The sequence below is a fragment of the Oncorhynchus masou genome, chromosome 24 (assembly GCF_036934945.1).
Source record: "Oncorhynchus masou masou isolate Uvic2021 chromosome 24, UVic_Omas_1.1, whole genome shotgun sequence".
NCBI classification, from domain to species: Eukaryota; Metazoa; Chordata; class Actinopteri; order Salmoniformes; family Salmonidae; genus Oncorhynchus; species Oncorhynchus masou.
Window position 1 is genome coordinate 109,972,328 of NC_088235.1, and position 22,971 is coordinate 109,995,298.

A 22,971-nucleotide genomic window follows, 5' to 3' on the forward strand; every position below is an offset into this window, starting at 1 on the left:
GTTGTTGTTGTGTTACAGTCTGAATTTAAAAATGTATTACATTTAGCTATTCTCTGCCTTGTCTCAGGATGGTAAGTTGGTGGTTGAAGATATCCTTCTAGTGGTGTGGGGGCTGTGCTTTGGTAAAGTGGGTGGGGTTATATCCTGCCCGTTTGGCCCTATCCGGGGTTATCGTCGGAGGGGGCCACAGTGTCTCCAGACCCCTCCTGTCTCAGCCTCCAGTATTTATGCTGCAATAGTTTGTGTTGGGGGGCTAGGGTCAGTCTGTTATATCTGGAGTATTTCTCCTGTCTTATCCGGTGTCCTGTGTGAATGTAAGTATTCTCTCTCTCTCCCCCTCCCTCCCCAGGACTACCTGGCCTGATGAGTCCTTGCTGTCCCCCAGTCCACCTGCTGCTCCCGTTTCAACTGTTCTGCCTGCGGCTATCGAACCCTGACCTGTTCACTAGACGTGCTACCTGTCCCAGACCTGCTGTTTTCAACTCTCTAGAGACAGCAGGAGAGGTAGAGATACTCTGAATCATCGGCTATGAAAAGCCAACTGACATTTACTCCTGAGGTGCTGACCTGTTGCATTCTCTACAACCACTGTAATTATTATCTGACCCTGCTGGTCATCTATGAACATTTGAACATCTTGGCCATCTTCTGTTATAATCTCCACCAGGCATAGACAGAAGAGGACTGGCCACCCCTCATAGCCTGGTTCCTCTCTAGGTTTCTTCCTAGGTTCCAGCCTTTCTAGGGAGTTTTTCCTAGCCATCGTGCTTCTACACCTGCATTGCTTGCTGTTTGGGGTTTTAGGCTGTATTTCTGTACAGCACTGTGACATCAGCTGATGTAAGAAGGGCTTTATAAATACATTTGATTGAGTTTGACTGGCTCACACACACAACTCCATAATGTCAAAGAAATAAAACATGAAATGCTGAGATGTCTTGAGTCAATAAGTATTCAACCTCTTTGTTATGACAAGCAATCAAACAAGCTAAGCGTCAGTATAGAGACAAAGTAGAGTCGCAATTCAACGGCTCAGACAAGAGGTATGTGGCAGGGTCTAGAGTCAATTTTTTACCTTTAACTAGGCAAGTCAATTAAGAACAAATTCTTATTTTCAATGACGGCCTAGGAACAGTGGGTTAACTTCCTGTTCAGGGGCAGAACGACAGATTTGTACCTTGTCAGCTCGGGGGTTTGAACTTGCAACCTTCCGGTTACTAGTCCAACGCTCTAACCACTAGGCTACCCTGCCGACCCAATGACAAAAGTTTGGTCGAGATCACAAAATAATCAATAAAAGTACCACTCGTCATCCATTAATTTGTTCAGATGCACGCTAACCACTTCATCAAGGAGCCCTGCAGCGGCGTCGATATTTAAGCCCTGAACAATGCTCGACTTGCAGCACTGTCTCCCAAGACTACAGGCAATCGCATTGCAAGGCTAGTCTTCTGAGCCAGCTTGTTAGCTAGGTCGTCTTGTTAGCTAGCTAGCAACCTAGCCTGTTAGCTATACTGATTGTTAACTTGCATAACTGATATGTATAATTAAGGGAGACTTCCTGTTTTGTGGATATTATTTACATTTACAGTGGGTGAGCTCCATTCCTGACAGGCTGAGCAGAATCAATTTCAGCCACAGTGAATTCTATAATGTCGTCATTGATGAGAATGAATCTAAAAAGCTATTGACATTCAGAATAGACTTTGTTTAGACATCTAGCCTGTATTGTAGTTGCATGGTCAGAGACAAATCTTTAAAAAGGTACCTGTATTTGATTTGGAGTGGTACAGTGTTGATTTAAAGGATCCTTCCAACTAGATGTCAAGTGATAAAAATCCCAAGTTATCAATTAAAAATGTATGGAAAGTCTGCATTTGTCCTCAGTTTATTAAATATTCTACAGCTGTAATGTCAATCAAATCAAACTTTATTTATATAGCACATTTCTTACAACAAATGCATTTCAAGATGTTCAAAGTCAGGCATTGAAAGGCATATAGCAATTAGCATCCTTCCTGTTGGCAGGTCTCTAGGTGACCAGGGGATTCTGATATGTGAATTTGCCTCCATGGAGCTCATCAGTATAGCCTATTTTGGTAGTTCACAATATCATGGAATATGTGGAATGCGAGTGGAGGAAGCCAACCGTATCCAACGAGTGGAGGAAGCCAACCGTATCCAACGAGTGGAGGAAGCCAACCGTATCCAACGAGTGGAGGAAGCCAACCGTATCCAACGAGTGGAGGAAGCCAACCGTATCCAACGAGTGGAGGAAGCCAACCGTATCCAACCAGGTACAGTCAGTGGAGGACCTGTACCCGGCCGAAGACTACAACCCTCTGTCCCGAGAGCCCTCAGAGGAGGTTAAGGAACAGTCTCTGGGGCAGGTTCAGCAGAATGGCATGTCTCCTTGAACCTGAGCCAGAACAACTGCTACCCTCCCTGTCATTCCTTTTTGTACCAGACATTGTTAATGGGGTATACAGGTATCCTGACTGCCATGGCGCTGTCAGTGGAGCAGCAGAATGCTAAAAGGAGAGCAACAGTTGGGCGGCGCACCAACCCTCAACTGGAACACAACGAGGAGAGGGAGGTTGACGCACAGCAATGATGGAGCAGCAGTTAGGATCAAACGCGTTACTCTGTCGCAGATTTAAAGGGTCTTTAGATCACAGTCGGATGGAGTGTTGTCTGTAAAGTTTGGGTACAGAAAACGAAGAGGATTGGCATCAAGGCATTCACTATGGTTACAGGGATGGATGTGCAGGATTTTATGGCTTTTGGCCACGGGGTCTTGGTGCCTCGCCGGATAGTCTGGCGAGTGTCCCTAAGGGACCTTAACATTGAAGAGGCAGTGAAGTCAAAGGATTTCTTTATCAAGGGAGGGTCTTAACGCCTCCGTGAAGACCATCCTTACTGGCACCAGGGTTAGCTACACATCACTGGAAGGGACACCTGCTTCTTCATTGTCGTGGACAACCAAAGCCTCCATCCAGCGGGATGACCTGACACGCTCATATTGCTCTTCCTGTTTTCAGGAAAGCCAATGGTCCAAAAATATTCCACAGTTCTCTCTCACACACACACACACACACACACACACACACACACACACACACACACACACACCTCCCAGAATAGGTTATATAACATGAACGTTTTGCTCAAAGCAGCCAACCAAAGTAATGTAGTTAAAGTTCAATCACAAAGGCTGGTCTGAAGTGCATCTCCTCACAGTTTCATTCAGTAGTACAACACAATTCACATTGTATTTTATCATGGTCACAGTGAGAATTTATATCGGTGATGTCTTACCCCCAGAATGAGAGAGAGTACATCACTTCCAGCAGATCACCTTGCTGAGGATGGTGTTGATCGTGCACGGCTTCTCGTGGGGTGAGTCTGGCGTTCCGCATGTCACGACTAATGTCTAAAACACAGAGAAAAGGGGACAAAGTAAAAAGATTGAATTTGTAGATGCATCTATGTTTTACACAATATTGTATATTTTTTTAATATGCTACTGAGCTGTCTGTCCACAGGCCCGATGTGCTGTGTTCCCCACAACTGGGCACTCTTGCTCGGATCATGTTGGCACAAGATGTCCATGCAGCGGATGATCTGAGGCATGCACTCCTGTTGGACTGGAAAACAAAAGGGACATGTGGTCAGTGGTATGTAAGTCGCTCTGGATAAGAGCGTCTGCTAAATGACTTAAATGTAAATGTATGTAGGGCCGTATCAGCATCTTTATTTGGACAAAGAACACATTGTCCAAGGTGGAGTTTGTGTTATGATAAACAATGTGACAAGTGTTCCCTCAACACCCAATCGTCAAATCAAACCAAACTTAATTTGTCACATGCACCGAATACAACAAGTGTCAACCTTACCGTGAAATGATTACTTAAAAACCCTTAAACAACAGTGCAGTTCAAGAAGAGTTCAAAAAATATTTACCAAATAAACTAAAGTCAAAAATAATTAAAAGTAACACAATAACAAGGCTATATACAGGGGGTAGTGTGCGGGGGTACAGGTTAGAGGTAATTTGTACATGCACATTTGAAGCTGTTCTTACACAGCTCTCTGGTCTTGGTCATCGTTGAAAGGTTGGAGTCTGTTTGATTGAGTGTGTGGACAGGTGTCTTTTATACAGGTAACGTGTTCAAACAAGTGCAGTTAATACAGGTAATGAGTGGAGAACAGGAGGGCTTCTTAAATAAAAACTAACAGGTTTGTGAGAGCCAGAATTCTTACAGGTTGGTAGGTGATCAAATACATATGTCTTGCAATAGAATGCAAATTAATTACTTAAAAAATCATACAATGTGATTTTCTGGATTTTTGTTTTAGATTCTGTCTCTCACAGTTGAAGTATACCCATGACCTCTACATGCTTTGTAAGTAGGAAAACCTGCAAAATCGGCAGTGTATCAAATACTTGTTCTCCCCACAGTACGTACACCTTAGCCAAATACATTTAAACTCAGTTTTTTTTTTACAATTCCTGACATTTAATCCTAGTAAAAAAATCCCTGTTTTAGGTCAGTTAGGATCACCACTTTATTTTAAGAATGTGAAATGTCAGAATAATAGTAGGGAGAATTACTTGTTTCAGCTTTTATTTCTTTCATCACATTCCCAGTGGGTCAGAAGTTTACATACACCCAATTAGTATTTGGTAGCATTGCCTTTAAATTGTTTAACTTAGGTCAAACATTTCGGGTAGCCTTCCACAATAAATTGGGTGAATTTTGGCCCATTTCTCCTGACAGAGCAGGTTTGTAGGCCTCCTTGCTCGCACGCTTTTTCAGTTCTGTCCACACATTATCTATAGGAATGAGGTCAGAGCTTTGTTATGGGCACTCCAAAACCTTGACTTTGATGTTTTTAAGCCATTTTGCCACAACTTTGGAAGTATGCTTCGGGTCATTGTCCACCTAATATGAAGTAGTTCTAAATTACCCTATAGAAAAATTAATGGCGGAAAAATGATTGGAATCATGTCCGGGTTTTACCGCTCGGTTTTATGGGTATTACAACTCATACTGTGGTACTCAATACCGTAAGCTTATGTTAGAAACCAGATAAAATAGGCAAATTAATAAATATAAAATACATATTCAAATATTAAAGATATGTATTTTTCCCCATTCAGTTTCATACTCGTGACCCCCCAGAACTTAATCCACTGTGCTAACGCATCCGGCATGTGAGTTTTTTATCATATGTGACGCTACCAGCGGCTACTTAGCGCGTTGAAAACAACTGGGAACTCAGAAAAAATATGAGGTCAAATCATGACGTCCTCGGGTTGTGATGTCGGAGCTCTCGAAGGAGGCCCGAGTTGGATGACGGTTCAAATCAACCCCCCAAATAGAACCCCCCCAGTTGGTTTGAACGCACTGAAGTCTGAGATGTTTTTCTTTTAATATTAAGCTAATATGACGATACATAGGCCTGTAGCCTAAACATTACAACAATATTATTACGGGAATAAAATGGAAATGGACATTAATTATATTAGAATCGCTCTTCCTCTCTGATTTTACAAATGTCTGCTAAGGTATATTCTAAACGATTCACTTTTGCAATACATTTATCTTGAAAAAAAGAGACTGCTGAATCTAAATGGTCCGCACCCACAGGTGGCGCTACAGAGATTTCACTGGTGTTTTATTTTGGAAAAACCCTCATTACCCAACATCCACCGCTAAACTTTCCTTCCGGTTTGTGCGCCATTAAAGAAAGCAGGTAAGAATTTGATGAAGAATTTATATCATCTAAAATCTTTACAAAATCTTTGACATCCTTCCTTTTTAACTAATATGAATAAAACCAACACAATGTATACTTATTGCTTAAAGGATGCTTCCAATATTGTCGTCATAAATATACGATTTTCACGGTAAACATCAACCTAAAGTTGCTGCGCTTACATGGCCTCTTTCCCTACACATGTGAAACACATGGGCTTGTTATTGCTGGAGCTTCGTAACGAGACTATTTTTACAATGACTAGAGATAATATGCATGTCCTTGACAAAATAAATTGCTATAATGCAAACCCGTGAACTTCTATCGTCTGTAGTAAGAGTAATTACCTAGTTGTCTACGTTTGCTAGCTAACATTGTTCACGGTTAGTCTACCTTGCTGAATCAATAGTACTAACGTTAACACCTAAAGTAGTTCATTACATGACTGGAGTGTGGCTAGTTAAATATACATTGCAGTTGACGACACTGCTGTGCTTTATCTTGGCCAGGTCGCAGTTGTAAATGAGAACTAGTTCAACTAGCCTACCTGGTTAAATAAATAAATGAGCGTTGTAGGAAATCACCAGTAACGTTAGTTAGCTGGCTATCTTGCCAAGGCCACACCCGTAACAGTTGACATTAAAATAAAAATTAAATGTTATTGGTCGCATACACACGTAACAAGTATTGCTGTTGTAGCGAAATGCTGTGCCGTAATATCACTAACGGTACACACATTTTAAAAGCAAAATAATGGAATTAAGAAGTATTAGGATGAGCAATGCCTGGTCCTGTGTTTCACGAGCTGGGAATTTCTTCCCCCCGCAGCTTATTTATCTCAAATTAGTGAGCATTTCTCATCCACCGGACAGGTGTGGCATATCAAGAAGCTGATTAAACAGCATGTTCATTAATCTGTATTCAGTCATGTAAAATCCATAAATTAGGGCCTAGTGAATTTATTTCAATTGACTGATTTCTTCATAGGTCCTAAAATCGTCGACATTTTTGGGAACAGTGGGTTAACTGCCTTGTTCAGGGGCAGAACAACAGATTTTTACCTTTTCAGCTCAGGGATTTGATCTAGCAACCTTTTACTGGCCCAAAGTTCTAACCACCAGGCTGGTGGCAGGAATGATTAAACAGTTGGTTTCTGGCTAAGGGCAGGGTACCGGCTAGGGATGGCTATTTTGTCACAGCCAGATGGCCTTGAGACGGAAGCTGTTTTTCTTTCTCTGTCCCAGCTTTGATGCACCCGTACTGACACTAATGTAAGTTAGTTGGTCAGCAACTAGCGAGCCAGTTAGTCTCATGCTTTGAATTACATGCAACTAAACTTATATTTTCTCTCTCTCTCTACAGACATGGCTATCAGGTATCCTATGGCCGTGGGGCTTAGCAAAGGCCACCCCGTAACCAAGAATGTGACCGCACCCAAACACGCCCGTAGACGAGGGGTGAGTTAATCTGAATGGCTAGAAACATGACAACTATCTCAGGTAGTGTGGTGTTGGTAGAGCCTAAGTCCTCCGGTCTAGACTCTAGACACTTTGCCAAAGGAGGTTGTATTTTCTTGTCCTAGAATTGCTGGGTCAAGCCCCGCTCTGGCTCTGATTTTATAGTTTGGGTTCTATTCCCATAGCTGCCGCACCTGTAGTGATTGAGTGGCCAGGCTTTGCTCCCCGTTATCAGATTATAGGTCAACAATTTAACTTGAGCATAGGTGGCACTGTGATCCAATAAACTGTTACAAAAGCAGGATAAGTTACAGTGCAGCTTGTTCGGTGCTGTTCTGTCGTTCCCCCTGCACACATCAACTAGTTTCCTACTATCCCTGTCTGTCTGCATTCCACGGCAGACAGGGACGCTTGGTCTCAGACACTTAAAAAAATATATATAAATAGTAGCTATCTGAATAAAAGCCTTTTTTTCCCCTCATGGTTAAAAATCTATATTTCTAGTGACTTAAGAACTGGTTGTTTTGACAAACTGTTGCTGATTTTTTTATTTTTTATTCCAGCGTCTGACCAAGCACAGCAAGTTTGTGCGTGACATGATCCGTGAGGTGTGCGGCTTCGCGCCTTACGAGAGGCGCGCCATGGAGTTGTTGAAGGTGTCCAAGGATAAGCGTGCCCTCAAGTTCATCAAGAAGAGGGTATGTGAACTCCCCTGCTTACCAACCTGGCCGGGTGTATTGGTGGTGTTGGCAGCATGAAGGCATTTGCTCATGTCAGGTGGTTTGTTTCTAAAGCTGCTTTCGTGTGTATCTAAAACAGTGAACAACACAAGGGCTTTTCTTTTCAAACGAAACAGATTTTGTAGCACCCACATAATGTTAAACGTTTTCATCATCGAGCATATATCGAAAGATTCATCAACTATTGGATTAGACCAATCGTTAATTCTCAGACAAGTTTTCCATTGTGCAACTGCTATCCCTATACATGTTGATTACTGAACTTGTCTCAGAGTCATGCTTTAGTGTTGTCATCCTGAGTATGGTAGTTTACTTGCATCGTGTGTGGTTTTTCCATTGTAATGTACCTTGTTTTCTTCCTAGATTGGCACTCACATCCGCGCCAAGAGAAAGAGGGAGGAGCTCAGCAATGTCCTGGCTGCCATGAGGAAGGCTGCTGCCAAGAAGGATTAAAGCTGTTCTTGCAAATAAATAAATATTTGTATTTCAAAAAAAAAGTCCAACTGTTTTATTTGTTTCTCATTTTAGAATGATGGAAGTGGTACTGTACTTATTCTGCAGAGACCCATTTATACTTGATCAGAAATACACATTATTAGAATAGATCCTGCAGACCTTGAGTACAGCCCTACACCTGTGTAAATATTCTGTAGAATTGACTACTGTCTGGTTAGTGTACTTGACTGCTCATGGCATACTGTAATCTCCATTTTTAGACATGCCAATGATGGGCTAGCCAATAGTCTTACCAGTAAGTAGCCTGTGTACTTGCTGTAGAAATAGGCAATGAATGGCAGAGGTGTCATGAAACCATTGATCAAGTAGGAATAAACTTTAGCATAAAAAAGTAAAGTTATAATATGCAAGATTTATCAGCAGTTACATTAAATGCAAAATTTGGTCAAAAATAGTCTAGGCTGCGTAGCAGCGACATGACCCATTTGGGGAATTTGTACCGGGGAAATGCAACTTAGATCTCAAATGTCCCTCTAATACATGATATGTTCTACATCATACATTTCTAAAGTTCCGCTCATGACACAGCTGTCGGACATGGGGCTTTTAACAACAGGTGAGAATGTACAACCAAATAAAAACAATGCTGATCAGAAAAATCTGCTTCATAGTTCAGGATGTCTGATCTAACTCGTTATCCATCTGGGTTGGGGTGAATTCCATTTTAATTCCAGTCAATTCTTAAAGTAAAACTAATTACAATTAAACATTTTCCACATTGAAGAGAATTGGAATTTCATTGTTCTTCCTGAATCGTCCCCAACACTGGTAGTAGCTCAGGTGCCAGTTTCATAGACTCATAATTCAGTGTTCATTGTTGTGGAAAGACTATGGGGTATATCTTGCTGTAATGATCCACAAAGTGAACCTCCAGGCCCTCTGTGATGAACTCTGGCAGGTCAGAGAAGTCCTTCTTGTTCTCTGCTGGTAAGATCATGCAGGTCACTCCTGCACGCTTTGCCTGGAGATAAGGGAGGAATGTTCAATATTCATTATGTCACTGGTACTAAAACTACACAAATATAAAACTCGACATTTAAATGTGTTGGTCCGATGTCTCACGAGCTGAAATAAAATATCCCAGAAATGTTCCATATTCTTAAAAAGCTTCCCACATTTTTTTTTACATCCCTGTTAGAGAGCATTTCTCCTTTGCCAAGACAATCCACCTACCTGACAGGTGTGGCATGTCAAGAAGCTAATTAAACAGCATGATCATTACACAGGTGCATCTTGTGCTGGGGACAATAAAAGGCCACTCTACAATGTAGAGTTTTGTCACACAACAATGCCACAGATGTCTTGTGGGAAGGAAGTTTTGAAGGAGCATGCAATTGACATGCCAACTGCAGGATTGTCCACCAAAGCGGTTGTCAGAGAATTGAATGTTCATTCCTCTACCATAAGCCGCCTCCATAATTTTAGAGAATTTGACAGTACATCTAACCGGCCTCACAACCACGTGAAGCCACGCCAACCCAGGACCTCCACATCTGGCTTCTTAAGCTGCGGGATCTGAGACCAGCCAACTGGACAGCGGATGAAACTGAGGAGTATTTCTGTATGTAATTAAGCCCTTTTGTGGGTAAAAACATATTCTGATTGGCTGGACCTGGCTACCCAGTGGGTGGGCCTATACCCAGCCATGGCTACACCCCTGCCCAGTCGTGTGAAATCCATAGATTATGGCCCAATTAAAATGTATTTAAATTGACATGATTTCCTTATATGAACTACAACGCAGTAAAATTGTTGCTTTTATATTTTTGTTCAGTATAATAAAAGTGCAGATAAGTTTCAGAACATGAGCTCTCCCATTCACAACCATACGTACCCTGCCACCTCTAAAATTGAACCATAAATTAAACATGAATGTCATATGCAAAAACATATCGTTTGCATATCCGTCTTACCAGTAGCTTGTGTCCTTTCTGCAGGAATTAGCAATAACATGACAAAGGTGTCTTCGGTATGTTTATTTAACCTTTAAAACGCTCTAACCACAAGGCTACACTGCCGCCCCCTAATGTTACGAAACCATTGTTGATCAAGTGTCTCACCTCACAAGTTACGTTTTTAATAGTAATACGATATGTAAAGTAACAGCCTACTTTCGTTCTCTTTCTCATAAATTATTATTTTTTTTAATTAAAAAAAAGGTATCTAGTTGACCAATTATCCCATTAAGCTCCCAGGTAACTAAAACAGTGTTATTAAGAGCGACGTGACTCACAGCAATGGTCTTCTCCTTGATGCCTCCCACAGGCAGGATCTTTCCGGTCAGGGACACCTCTCCAGTCATGGCCACGTTCTCCCGCACTGGCGTGTTGGTGGCCAGGGACAGCAGGGCCGTGACGATGGTGCAGCCGGCACTGGGACCGTCCTTGGGAGTAGCACCCTGTCGATAACCACAGCAGCCGTACAGGGAGAGAGGAGGAGAAACTCTTTGTTTGGTACAACCAAGGTCCCGTTTCATAGAAAACTGTAATAGGTTGTGTGATTAAAGATATCAGATTACAATGGTTGGTTGAAATGTGGACATCGATGGAAAAACACCAAACTGCCAGTTTGTACAGAAGGGGTATAAGTATACAAGACACACATTTTTTTTATTTTTAAATGCTGTCTGGAAGGACAGTGTCATGTCATCAACTTTTACCTCAGGGACGTGCAAATGGAGGTGGGCGCCAGAGAAAAAGTCGTTGTCCGGCTGCTGCTTCATGAGGAAGGTCCTGGCGAAGGTACTGGCGATCTTCGAGCTCTCCTTCATCACATCTCCCAGCTGCCCTGTGACCTCCAGGGACCCGTCCCTGGGGCCGTCCTTATCCTTACCCCCAGTGTCCCGCGGCCGTCTCAGGGACGTCTCGATGAACAGCGTGGTGCCACCTGGAGAGGAGAGATGGACTTTAAAAACCCCTTAGGAGGCGATGTCCGCTCAATCTAATTAGCATAATAGAAACATCCCCTGTCAAAAAGACATCTGTTTAAGCTAGAGATATTTGCATGGGCTGCATCTCAATCCACTGTATCCGCCGATGTCAGCTCTGTGCACCCACAGCGGCAGAACTACGGCGGTGTTTGTCAGACCAGGAGACACACACACAAAAAATGTAGTAACCAACAAAAAAAAGTGATAAATCTTCAAAGTAGCCACCATTCGCCTTGACAGCTTTGCACACTCTTGGCATTCTCTCAACCAGCTTCATGAGGTAGTCCCCTGGAATGCATTTCAATTAGCATGTGTGCCTGGTTAAACGTTCATTTGTGGAATTTCTTTCCGTGTTAAATATGTTAGAGCCAATCAGTGGTGTTTTGACAAGGTAGGGGTGGTATACAGACGATGGCCCTATTTGGTAAAAGACCAAGTCCATATTATGGCAAGAACAGCTCAAATAGGTAAAAGAAAAACAACAGCCCATCATTACTTTAAGACATGAAGGTCTGTCATTCCGGAAAATGTCAGAAATGTCTTATGTTTCTTCAAGTGGGGTTGCAAAAACAAATCAAGCGCTATGATGAAACTGGTTCTCATGAGGACCGCCACAGGGAAGGAATACCCAGAGTTCCCTCTGCTGCAGAAGATAAGTTCATCACAGTTAACTCCACCTCAGATTACAGCCCAAATAAATGACAGAGTTCAAGTAACAGACACATCTCAACAGCAACTGTTCAGAGGAGACTGCGTGAATCAGGCCCAAAGAAACCACTACTAAAAGACAACAATAAGAAGAGACTTGCTTGGGCCGAGCGATGGACATTAGACCGGTGGAAACTGTCGTTTGGTCTGATGAGTCCAAATGAGAGATTTTTGGTTCCAACCGCCGTGTTTGTGAGACACAGAGTAGGTGAACGGATGATCTCCGTAAGTGTGGTTCTCACTGTGAAGCATGGAGGAGGTGGGTGTGATGGTGCTTTGCTGGTGACACGCTCTGTGATTTATTTACTTAACCAGCATGGCTACCACAAAATTCTGCAGCGATACACCACCCAATCTGTTTTGCGCTTAGTGGGTCCATCATTTGTTTTTCAACAGGATAATGACCCAACACACCTTCATGCTGTATAAGGGCTATTTGACCACGAAGGAGAGTGATAGAGTGCTTCATCAGATGACCTGGCCTACACAATTACCTGACCTCAACCCAAATGAGATGATTTGAACTGCAGAGTGAAGGAAAAGCAGCCGACAAGTGCTCAGCATATGTGGGAACTGTGTGTGTGTAAATGTAAATATATATATATATATATATATATATATATATATTTTTTTTTTTAAATCAAATTCTAAATCAAATAGCTAAATGATCCCCAGGATTACATTCCAGAGGGTTAAGATCAGAGCGGTGTTTGTATTGTTGTCGATGCATAATGCTGGTGGTTGTAAAACACACCCCTCTTCTACGTCATTCTTACCCATGGCCGTCCATGCCAGGCCCATGACAACACCAGGCGGTGTGACATCATACATCCTATCCACAGTGAAGATGGGCTTGCCGACGTAATCCTGCAGGTTGTCAGGGGTAACCTGGACCGCAGTCTCCTCTCCACTCACGATACGGAACGCCACTTTCCGGAACACCTGGACACACAATCAGAAACATCAGCAACATCCTAAAGTCAAATGATTTCCTTTCATAGGGGAGAATCCTAATTTCGGGGCGGCAGTGTAGCCTAGTGGTTAGAGCATTGGACTAGTAACCGAAAGGTTGCAGGTTCAAATCGCCGAGCTGACAAGGTACAAAATCTGTCGTTCTGCCCCTGAACAGGCAGTTAACCCACTGTTCCTAGGCCGTCATTGAAAATAAGGATTTGTTCTTAACTGACTTGCCTAGTAAAATAAAGGTAATTTTTTTTTTTAAATAAATAAATAAAATTTCCACTTAAATCGAATGAGTGAAAATGAGACTTCAAAGTCAAGATTAACCCCATAGTGCACACAGGGCATTCTGAAAGTATTCAGACCCCTAACCTTTTTCCATATTTTGTTACGTTACAGCCTTATTCTTAAATATTGTATTTTCCCTCATCTACACACAATACCCCATAATGACAAAGTGAAAACAGGTTTTTAGAATTGTATGCAAAATGTATATATATATAAAAAAAAAACATACATAAGTATTCAAACCCTTAACTCATGACTTTGTTGAAGCACCTTTGGCAGCGATATAGACTTGCCACTGATACATGCAGTCAGAAGGTGAAGTTCGGCCTAACCTTCTCCACTTGTTTCTGTAGGTTCCTGACTCCACTCTCTCTGCAGTACTGTCTGATGAGAAGGTTCAGAGCCTCTGGGGAGATGTTGGTCGTATCCTCAGTCAGTCCACATTGAGTACGCAACTGAGGTACCAGGTACTTCTGTTAGTTAGTGAGAGTGAGAGAAAGAGAGTGAGTGAGAGAAAGAGAAAGTGAGTGAGAGAAAGAAAGAAAGTGAGTGAGAGTGAGACAGAGTTACGGTCAGATGGAGATACCTCCAATAGCTAGGTCATCCAGCCATTTGTCAAAAGATTTCATATGCTAATTTTCACACCAAAAAATATGATAATTTTACCAACAGAATTCCACTAAACTGGCTTGTTGTGATTAAAAAGTGTAACTTTTCATTTAAAATGTTATCCTCCCATTTTCAGCTGTTGATAGTTTTGCCACAAGTCTTGCGATAAATAGCACATTTGCCCATACTGATTTTATTGGTTAAATTGGCAGCCAAGCACCAATCATAGTGTCACCAGCATGATTATAGAGTCAAACTCATCATCACCGTGCATTTTCACCACCCTGTTCATCATGACTTGAAATCTGAAGCTAATAAACTGTTCATGATTTTCCTGGACCTAGGGGCAGGAGCTCGGGACCGAGGGGGGAGGAGCCCAGGACCAAGCATCGTCACATGACTGCAGTTTACTTTCATCAAATATTGAGCAAAAAAATAAATAAAACGTTTCCAATGCCGTTGTCACATGATCTATTTCATCGACCCAAAATATAATCCAACCGTCAAACATGTTGGTGGTTAAGGGCTGGATCAATATTTGGGTCAATTAAATAGATCATGTGACAAGGTACTTTACTGGCATAAAAATGTTTGGATGGAAACATGTTTAATGAGCCAATGTTTGTCGTAAGATGGGAATGGGTGTTTTTGTTAAATCATGTTTGTTGACTGTCCGATTGAATCTTGTGTGATGACACATTACTTCAGCGATGGCGAGTTTCTCCTGGGCCACGTATCCAGACACATTGATCATCTCCATACGGTCTCTGAGGGGCTCTGGGATGGTGTCAGTCACATTGGCGGTGCAGATAAACAGAACCTGGAGAGAACAAGGACACAAACGGTTAGATTCAAGAACAGGACCTATTCATTATTAGTGCTGGGCTGTAAGAGTCTGGACACCTCAAATCCCTCCAGGGACAGGTCCACCCTAACAGGTGTGTCCACCCTAACAGGTGTGTCCACCCTAACAGGTGTGTCCATCCTAACAGGTGTGTCCATCCTAACAGGTGTGTCCACCTACCTTGGACAGGTCCACCCTAACAGGTGTGTCCATCCTAACAGGTGTGTCCATCCTAACAGGTGTGTCCACCTACCTTGGACAGGTCCATCCTAACAGGTGTGTCCATCCTAACAGGTGTGTCCACCTACCTTGGACAGGTCCACCCTAACAGGTGTGTCCACCCTAACAGGTGTGTCCACCTACCTTGGACAGGTCCACCCTAACAGGTGTGTCCATCCTAACAGGTGTGTCCACCCTAACAGGTGTGTCCACCTACCTTGGACAGGTCCATCCTAACAGGTGTGTCCATCCTAACAGGTGTGTCCATCCTAACAGGTGTGTCCATCCTAACAGGTGTGTCCACCCTAACAGGTGTGTCCATCCTAACAGGTGTGTCCATCCTAACAGGTGTGTCCATCCTAACAGGTGTGTCCACCTACCTTGGACAGGTCCACCCTAACAGGTGTGTCCATCCTAACAGGTGTGTCCATCCTAACAGGTGTGTCCACCTACCTTGGACAGGTCCACCCTAACAGGTGTGTCCACCCTAACAGGTGTGTCCATCCTAACAGGTGTGTCCACCTACCTTGGACAGGTCCATCCTAACAGGTGTGTCCACCTACCTTGGACAGGTCCATCCTAACAGGTGTGTCCACCCTAACAGGTGTGTCCACCTACCTTGGACAGGTCCACCCTAACAGGTGTGTCCACCCTAACAGGTGTGTCCACCTACCTTGGACAGGTCCACCCTAACAGGTGTGTCCATCCTAACAGGTGTGTCCACCCTAACAGGTGTGTCCACCTACCTTGGACAGGTCCATCCTAACAGGTGTGTCCACCTACCTTGGACAGGTCCACCCTAACAGGTGTGTCCATCCTAACAGGTGTGTCCACCCTAACAGGTGTGTCCACCTACCTTGGACAGGTCCATCCTAACAGGTGTGTCCACCCTAACAGGTGTGTCCACCTACCTTGGACAGGTCCACCCTAACAGGTGTGTCCACCCTAACAGGTGTGTCCACCTACCTTGGACAGGTCCACCCTAACAGGTGTGTCCACCCTAACAGGTGTGTCCACCCTAACAGGTGTGTCCACCTACCTTGGACAGGTCCATCCTAACAGGTGTGTCCACCTACCTTGGACAGGTCCATCCTAACAGGTGTGTCCATCCTAACAGGTGTGTCCACCCTAACAGGTGTGTCCACCTACCTTGGACAGGTCCATCCTAACAGGTGTGTCCACCTACCTTGGACAGGTCCATCCTAACAGGTGTGTCCATCCTAACAGGTGTGTCCACCCTAACAGGTGTGTCCACCTACCTTGGACAGGTCCACCCTAACAGGTGTGTCCACCCTAACAGGTGTGTCCACCTACCTTGGACAGGTCAACAGGCACATCCAGGTAGTGATCCAGGAAGTTGAAGTTCTGCTCCGGGTCCAGAAGCTCCAGCAGAGCTGAGGACGGGTCGCCTTGGTAACCACGACCTATCTTGTCAACCTGGAAGAAGAAAAAAAAGTCAGAACGGTCAGTTCACCAATAATGCATCAAAACGCATGAAACTACATTTCTGTCAGCCAAATAAGAGCAAGAGGTGACTACATAGCATGAATTATTCACCTCGTCAATAAGGACCAGTGGGTTTTCTGTCTTTGTCTTCTTGAGGCATTGAATGATTTTTCCAGGCATGGCTCCCACATATGTTCTCCTGAAAACAAACACAAAAGTACAGTAAATAATTAGTTACTCTCAACGTTGGATTGTATAGAATTTGAATGCTGACAGATTTGATGTATTGAGCAATGAACAGCAGCTAATTAGTGCCTCACACCTGTGTCCTTTGATTTCAGCGACATCGGTCATTCCACCAACACTGAAGCGGAAGTACTCTCGGTTGAGTGCTCTGGCGATGGAGCGGGCGATACTGGTCTTCCCTACACCAGGAGGACCATAGAAACACAGGATCTTTCCCTGGGTCGAGCCTCTCAGCTGACTCACCGCAATAAATTCCTGCAGGAAGAAAGAGAGGAAGAAGGGTGAGGTCAAGAGGAAACTTTGTATTTACTTTAATAAAAAGGCAATAGTCGCCCAACAGAATAGATTGTTCACATCCACAAGTCCAACCGTCAACCACTAGGTCGGATTGTAACCATGGTGATCCCACAGTACAATTCTCTCACCAGAATGCGTTTCTTGACATCGTCCATCCCATAATGGTCCTCCTCCAGCACCTCTTTGGCCCGTTTGAGTTCCAGGTTCTCCTCACTATTAGTTCCCCAAGGCATCGAGGTCAGCCAGTCCAGATAGTTCCTGGTCACACTGAACACAGAACCAACAGTTTAATACAAGAGGCATGTTCATTACATACTTGTTCAATAGTTTATTTTTATTTAGTTTGTATAAAATAGGACAGATGTAACAAAAGAAATATGCTCTTTCTGAGTGATAGTTCAAAGGTGAGGCAGATGCTGAGGTCAGTCCCCGATTCCCAAATCAACCCCTAGCCCCTACACACATAGCACTTACTTATAGATCTGTGAGGATTGGATAGGTTTAAGCAGTATGGTAAGAGCTTTATTTTGCCCTCTGATTGGCCAAGTGGAATTGTCGCCATATTGCTTACAGTACACTGATCCAATCCACTCAGATCTCCACATCCAGGGGGCAGGGATGGATTAGGGGTTGATTTGGGGATCAGGGACTGACTTGAACTCTGAGGAGTGGTTGTCCAGCAGGCCGAGTTTGTTTAGCTCCTCGTTGATGACGTCCATGATGTGTTGGGGCACGGTGCGCTCCTTCAGCCTCTCCCTGAACTTCTCCTCTATGGCATCCTTGTCCTCCTTCTCCAGGCCCAGCTCCTTCTTAATGATCTTCAGCTGCTCCTGGAGCAGGTACTTCCTGTGGGTCAACTTGATCTTCTCCTCCACCTGACAGAGAATAATACATCAATCATTATATCAAATATATATTTTTCATTTTTTTATTTTCTGTGCTAGGAATGGGATTGGTGGCTGTCCGGACCATCTTCGCCATTCATTTAAGTTACTATTTTACTGTACAATGTGTCATTACATTTTTGCAAAGAGCTTAAGGTAATGGTGGTTTTGAAGAGATACTGTACATCTCAAAATAGTATAAAGAGGACAACGTTACTTTACCTCTCTGCCGAGACGCTGCTGCAGCTTACTCAGCTCGTATTCTTTCTTCAGAAGAGATAAAGCCTTGTAGAGACGTTTGGGAATCTGAGGAGAGAGTGACAGTTATTGAAAAAAAAATATATTTTTTTTAAAGCACAAAGAATATTATATTGACAATCTACTTATGGGTAATCTCTTATTTTTAGCTTGAACATCCATGGAGAGAAAAAGGGATAAAAAATAGTAATAAATTGTAAAGAACTGATCATGTTTGTTAGTGAGGACAATCCCTGTCCACTTACATTGGTCTCTTCCAGTACGTCCTGCAGCTCGTGTGATTCGGCCCCTGTGAGAGCGGCTCCCATGTCACTCAGATAGATGGGGTTGTCCACTACTCTCTGCCCAGCCTGCATCATCTGAAGAACAGACTCTCTGCATGGACACACACACACACAGATACAATTACATGCTAGTCATTTGAAACTCTCGTATATTCAAAAACAAAAAAAGGGGGAGGAGGCTGAAACATGTGTGGGCCTTTGAAGTAAAGCCTTAAAAAAAATAGTCAGTAACATGTAGTCATTTAAAAAAAAAAAAAAAAAAAAAAAACATACGAGTTCTGGACTATTGATGCATAATTACCGCCATCTAGACAATGGAAGAGACATCACTTTCAAAGGGACTTTGAATGACAATTCTGCATTTGTGAAGAAAGGATGTCATTACCTGTAAAGTGGATTAAGGGCGATGATGTCACGGATGGTCTTCACGATCTCTGCCGTCAGGGCCTTCAAACAAAGCAAATGCACTCTGTTATCAAGGCATCACGCTACAATGCGTGGTTAAAGGGGAATTCTGCAGTTGCTAAAAAAACATTTTCGGACTTATAAATTAATTATATACAGTACCAGTCAAAAGTTTGGACACACCTACTTATTACAGGGTTTTTCTTTATTTTGACTATTTTCTACATTGTGGAATAATAGTGAACACATCAAAATTATGAAATAACACATATGGAATCATGTAGTAACCAAAAGTGTTAATCCAATCAAAATAATATGAGATTCTTCAAAGTAGCCACCCTTTGCCTTGATAACAGTTTAGCACACTCTTGACATTCTCTCAACCAGCTTCATGAGGTAGTCACCTGGAATGCATTTCAATTAACAGGGGTGCTTTGTTAAAAGTCAATTTGTGGAATTTCTTTCCATGTTAATGCGTTTGCGTCAATCAGTTGTGTTGTGACAAGGTAGGGTTGGTATACAGACGACAGTCCATATTTGAGCTGTTCTTGCCATAATAAGCAAAGATAAATCACAGTCCATCATTACTTTAAGACATGAAGGTCAGTCATTCCGGAAATAGTCAAGAACTTTGTAAGTTTCTTCACATGCAGTCGCAAAAACCATCAAACGCTATGATGAAACTGTCTCTCATGAGGACCGCCACAGGAAAGGAAGACCGAGAGTTCACCGTAGGGATGGTGCCAGGTTTCCTGCAATCATTACGTTCAACATTCAGGCCAAAGAGTTCAATCTTGGTTTTATCAGACCAGAGAATCTTGTTCCTCATGGTCTGAGAGTCTTTAGGTGCCTTTTGGCAAAATCCAAGTGGGCTGTCATGTGCCTTTTACTGAGGAGTGTCTTCCGTCTGGCCACTCTACCATTAAGGCCTGATTGGTGGAGTTCTGCAGAGATGGTTGTCCTTCTGGAAGTTTCTCCCATCTCAACAGAGGAACTCTGAAGCTCTGTCAGAATGACAATCAAATTCTTGGTCACATCCCTGACCAAGGCCCTTCTCCCCCGATTGCTCAGTTTGGCCAGGCAGCCAGCTCTAGGAAGTGTCTTGGTGGTTCCAAACTTCTTCCATTTAAGAATGATGGAGGCCACTGTGTTCTTGGGGACCTTCAATGCTGCAGAATTGTTTTGGTACCCTTCCCCAGATCTGTGCCTCGACACAATCCTGTCTCGGAGCTCTACGGACAATTCCTTCAACCTCATGGCTTGGTTTTTGCTCTGACATCCACTGTCAACTGTGGGACCTTATATAGACAGGTGTGTGCCTTTCAAATCATATCCAATCAATTGAATTTACCACAGGTAGACTCCAATCAAGTTGTAGAACCATCTCAAGGATGATCAATGAAAAACATGATGCACATGAGCTCAATTTAAAGTCTCATAGCAAAGGGTCTGAATACTTATGTAAATAAGGTATTTGTTTTTAAATCAATAAAAATTAAAAAAATCTACAAATCTGTTTTTGCTTTGTCATTATGGGGTATTGTGAATTGATTGATGAGAAAAAAAGTATATTTAATCAATTTTAGAATAAGACTAACGTAACCAAATGTGATAAAAGTTAAGTGGTCTGAGTATTTTCCGAAGGCACTGTAGAATCCAAATGCCTACCTTGACTTCCTCCGAGACCTCAAACTGTTGGTGCACCACGTTGTCTACCTCCACCATGAGGATATCAGAGGAGGGCAGCGGGAGCGCCTCCACTGTCACGTCTGCCTCCTGCACCTTCTCCTCCATTGTTTCGGCCAGGATCGCTGGCTCTTTACGCTCTTTTCTCTTGGGCTTCCGGCGTGAGACATTGGGCTGGCTCCCTGGTTCAGTGACAGAGGCAGACTCAGCAGAGGCAGGCTCATCCGGCTCCACCTCCATCTGCTTGGTGATGCGGATTCTACCAGAGAGAAAGGAGTAGTTCGTACAGTGCGTATGTTTCCACTGGTAACATAACATGCATAGTAAGTTCTTTCTTCTTCTTCACCCCTACCTTCTGTGGCCCATAACAATCATCCTCAGCTTGTCACCAAGGTCCTGCATCTCATGGATCTGGACAAAAGTTCCGGTGTTGTAGATGGCATCCAGACTCTCCACCACATCAGTCTCATTACTGAAGAACCCCAGAGAGAGAGAGAGAGAAAATGTCAGAGAGAATACAGTAGGATCTGTCTAAAGGGCAAGTACTAGATCCAGGATGATACCAGTATCGCTATACTCCTTAGTATTGTGGCAAGTGAGACAAAACAAAGTGTATTTAACTTCTTTAGGAAAACAGCCCTAATGTTGGAAATCATTCTGTTGTCATCCAGAGTCACATGTATTTATTTTCCCAGCTATAGCACACAATATGTTACAGCAGGTTTTTAAAGAACCAAAGAGATGTCTGCTTCATGTTATCATTTTTGACATGTAAAAAATAAATAAATGCTATAATGCTATCATCACAGGGCGTAGAGGTCACAGTTGAAGAAAGATGTCCCTTACACATCATCTTTCTTCAGGAACACTCCAGCGTACGGTTGGGCAAGTCTGACTTTTCTCCTCAGAAGATCCATAAGCCCCTTGTTCTTCACCTACAAATGAAACACACCACCCAATATGTGTAATGATTAGCTTACTTGCACAACAACAAGGATGTTAGAAAATGCAACTAATGCATTAACAAAAAGAAAATGATTCCCCCCCCACAAAAAAATATGTTAGATCGAAAAGATCTACAGCAACGCTGACCACATACAGTACTAGCATTGAATATGATGCAATTCCATGTAAGACTTAGATTGGAGGCACTAAAATGTAAGACCCATTATGCATGAATCGCTCTGCCATTTCATTGTTGCTAAAATTCTAATAGTTTGCCTAATTTCAGTTTGTGGCAAAACAAGCAAGTATAGTGTAGAGAATCATTGTACCACCTAAAACGCTGTGAGATCAATTTTATATAACCAAAAATATTGTATTTTCAGCTGTTTGAAGCTGGTGTAAAGCAACAAAAAAAAATTAAAACAGGAATCATAGAAATATCATATGACAGAGCTATCTTAGATTTGCTTTAAATGAGAATGACAGATTTATAACTCCCATTTCTATGTGCGTTTTGTCAGGTATCCTAAAAAGTTAAGTGTTGCAACTTTAAGTTGACACACTGGTAGAGACACTAGTCATTCAAAATAAGTGCATTTTCTAATTCTGAATATTGCATCATCCAGATGTGTCCTTGGGAGACCTCTGTGTCTAATGAGTCCGCGCTGCTTACCTCGATAATTTTGATAAACCTTGGGAAAACCGGGTTCCTACTGACGGCGATCAGTGGTACGTTGGGGAACACTTCAGGGACCAGCATGGGGGTGAGAGCTGTCATCTGGGGGGAGTTGTACGGTGTTCCTCCATCTCCCCCCGACTCGTCTCCCCCAGACCCGCTGCTCTCCGACCCGTCTTCCCCCGAGAAGCCAGCGCCGCTGCCTCGGTTGCCAAACAATCTTATCTGGTTGTAGCTGGTCGAAGCCCCGCAGCCGAGAATCGCTCTTTCCCCGGAATAAAAACTGGTGACCCTTGTCCATCGGTTGAGCTTCGCTAGCCTCCCGGCTCCTGTCATTGATGTAACAACGTTCCCAGAGCGGGCGTTGCATAATGTTTTCCTAAGCGTACCGTTTGTAGAATAAGATCTTTTGGCCACCATTCCAGTCCAGTTAGATGACTCGCAAACGAGAGATCGCACGGTCCCCGTTGTAAACATATTGGGGTAATTTCTCGACAAGATTGCGCCGTTTTTAGAAGTCTGCTTGCAAGCACCCAGCATTATCATGTAAGTGGCCATGTTGAATCTCGGGCTTCCTACTGTCGTCACTAGTTACCACAGCCACAAAGTCATAAACCCCGCCCATTTCTAAAATGTATCGTCTTTAAATATCATTTTAAACCTAACCTTGACGTGAACCTTAACAACACTGCTATCCTTATTCCTAACCTTAAATTAAGTTTTTATGATATAGTAAATTTTGTGGCTGTGCAATCAAGTGGAAACCGTTTCCTACGTCACATTTCCTTCTTCCGGCATCGTTTAAAAAAAA

At 43.0% G+C, this 22,971-nt stretch overlaps 2 protein-coding genes and 1 non-coding gene across 3 annotated transcripts; 2 read left to right on the plus strand and 1 right to left on the minus strand.

Moving 5' to 3' along the window:
• Window positions 1-5,684: 5,684 nt before the first annotated feature.
• On the plus strand, window positions 5,685-8,457 carry LOC135513264 (large ribosomal subunit protein eL36). The gene is made up of 4 exons (XM_064936117.1): window positions 5,685-5,760; window positions 7,126-7,220; window positions 7,784-7,918; window positions 8,324-8,457. Exons 2-4 carry the CDS (start codon window positions 7,128-7,130, stop codon window positions 8,411-8,413), a joined length of 318 nt encoding a protein of 105 aa, XP_064792189.1. The 5' UTR covers window positions 5,685-5,760; window positions 7,126-7,127; the 3' UTR covers window positions 8,414-8,457.
• On the plus strand, window positions 7,517-7,645 carry LOC135513411 (small nucleolar RNA SNORA63). Its single transcript, XR_010451532.1, has one exon. It is a non-coding gene; the product is annotated as a small nucleolar RNA SNORA63 (small nucleolar RNA).
• A 336-nt stretch (window positions 8,458-8,793) lies between the features above and the next one.
• On the minus strand, window positions 8,794-22,758 carry lonp1 (lon peptidase 1, mitochondrial). The gene is made up of 18 exons (XM_064936116.1): window positions 22,158-22,758; window positions 21,386-21,474; window positions 20,892-21,011; window positions 20,522-20,798; window positions 18,834-18,895; window positions 18,410-18,539; window positions 18,129-18,212; window positions 17,677-17,897; window positions 17,151-17,289; window positions 16,802-16,980; window positions 16,591-16,678; window positions 16,348-16,470; window positions 14,674-14,790; window positions 13,694-13,834; window positions 12,890-13,055; window positions 11,136-11,362; window positions 10,710-10,874; window positions 8,794-9,437 (listed from the first exon to the last, which is right to left on the minus strand). The coding sequence occupies exons 1-18, from the start codon at window positions 22,716-22,718 to the stop codon at window positions 9,288-9,290; spliced, it is 3,039 nt and encodes a 1,012-aa protein (XP_064792188.1). The 5' UTR covers window positions 22,719-22,758; the 3' UTR covers window positions 8,794-9,287.
• Between the last annotated feature and the right edge of the window lie 213 nt (window positions 22,759-22,971).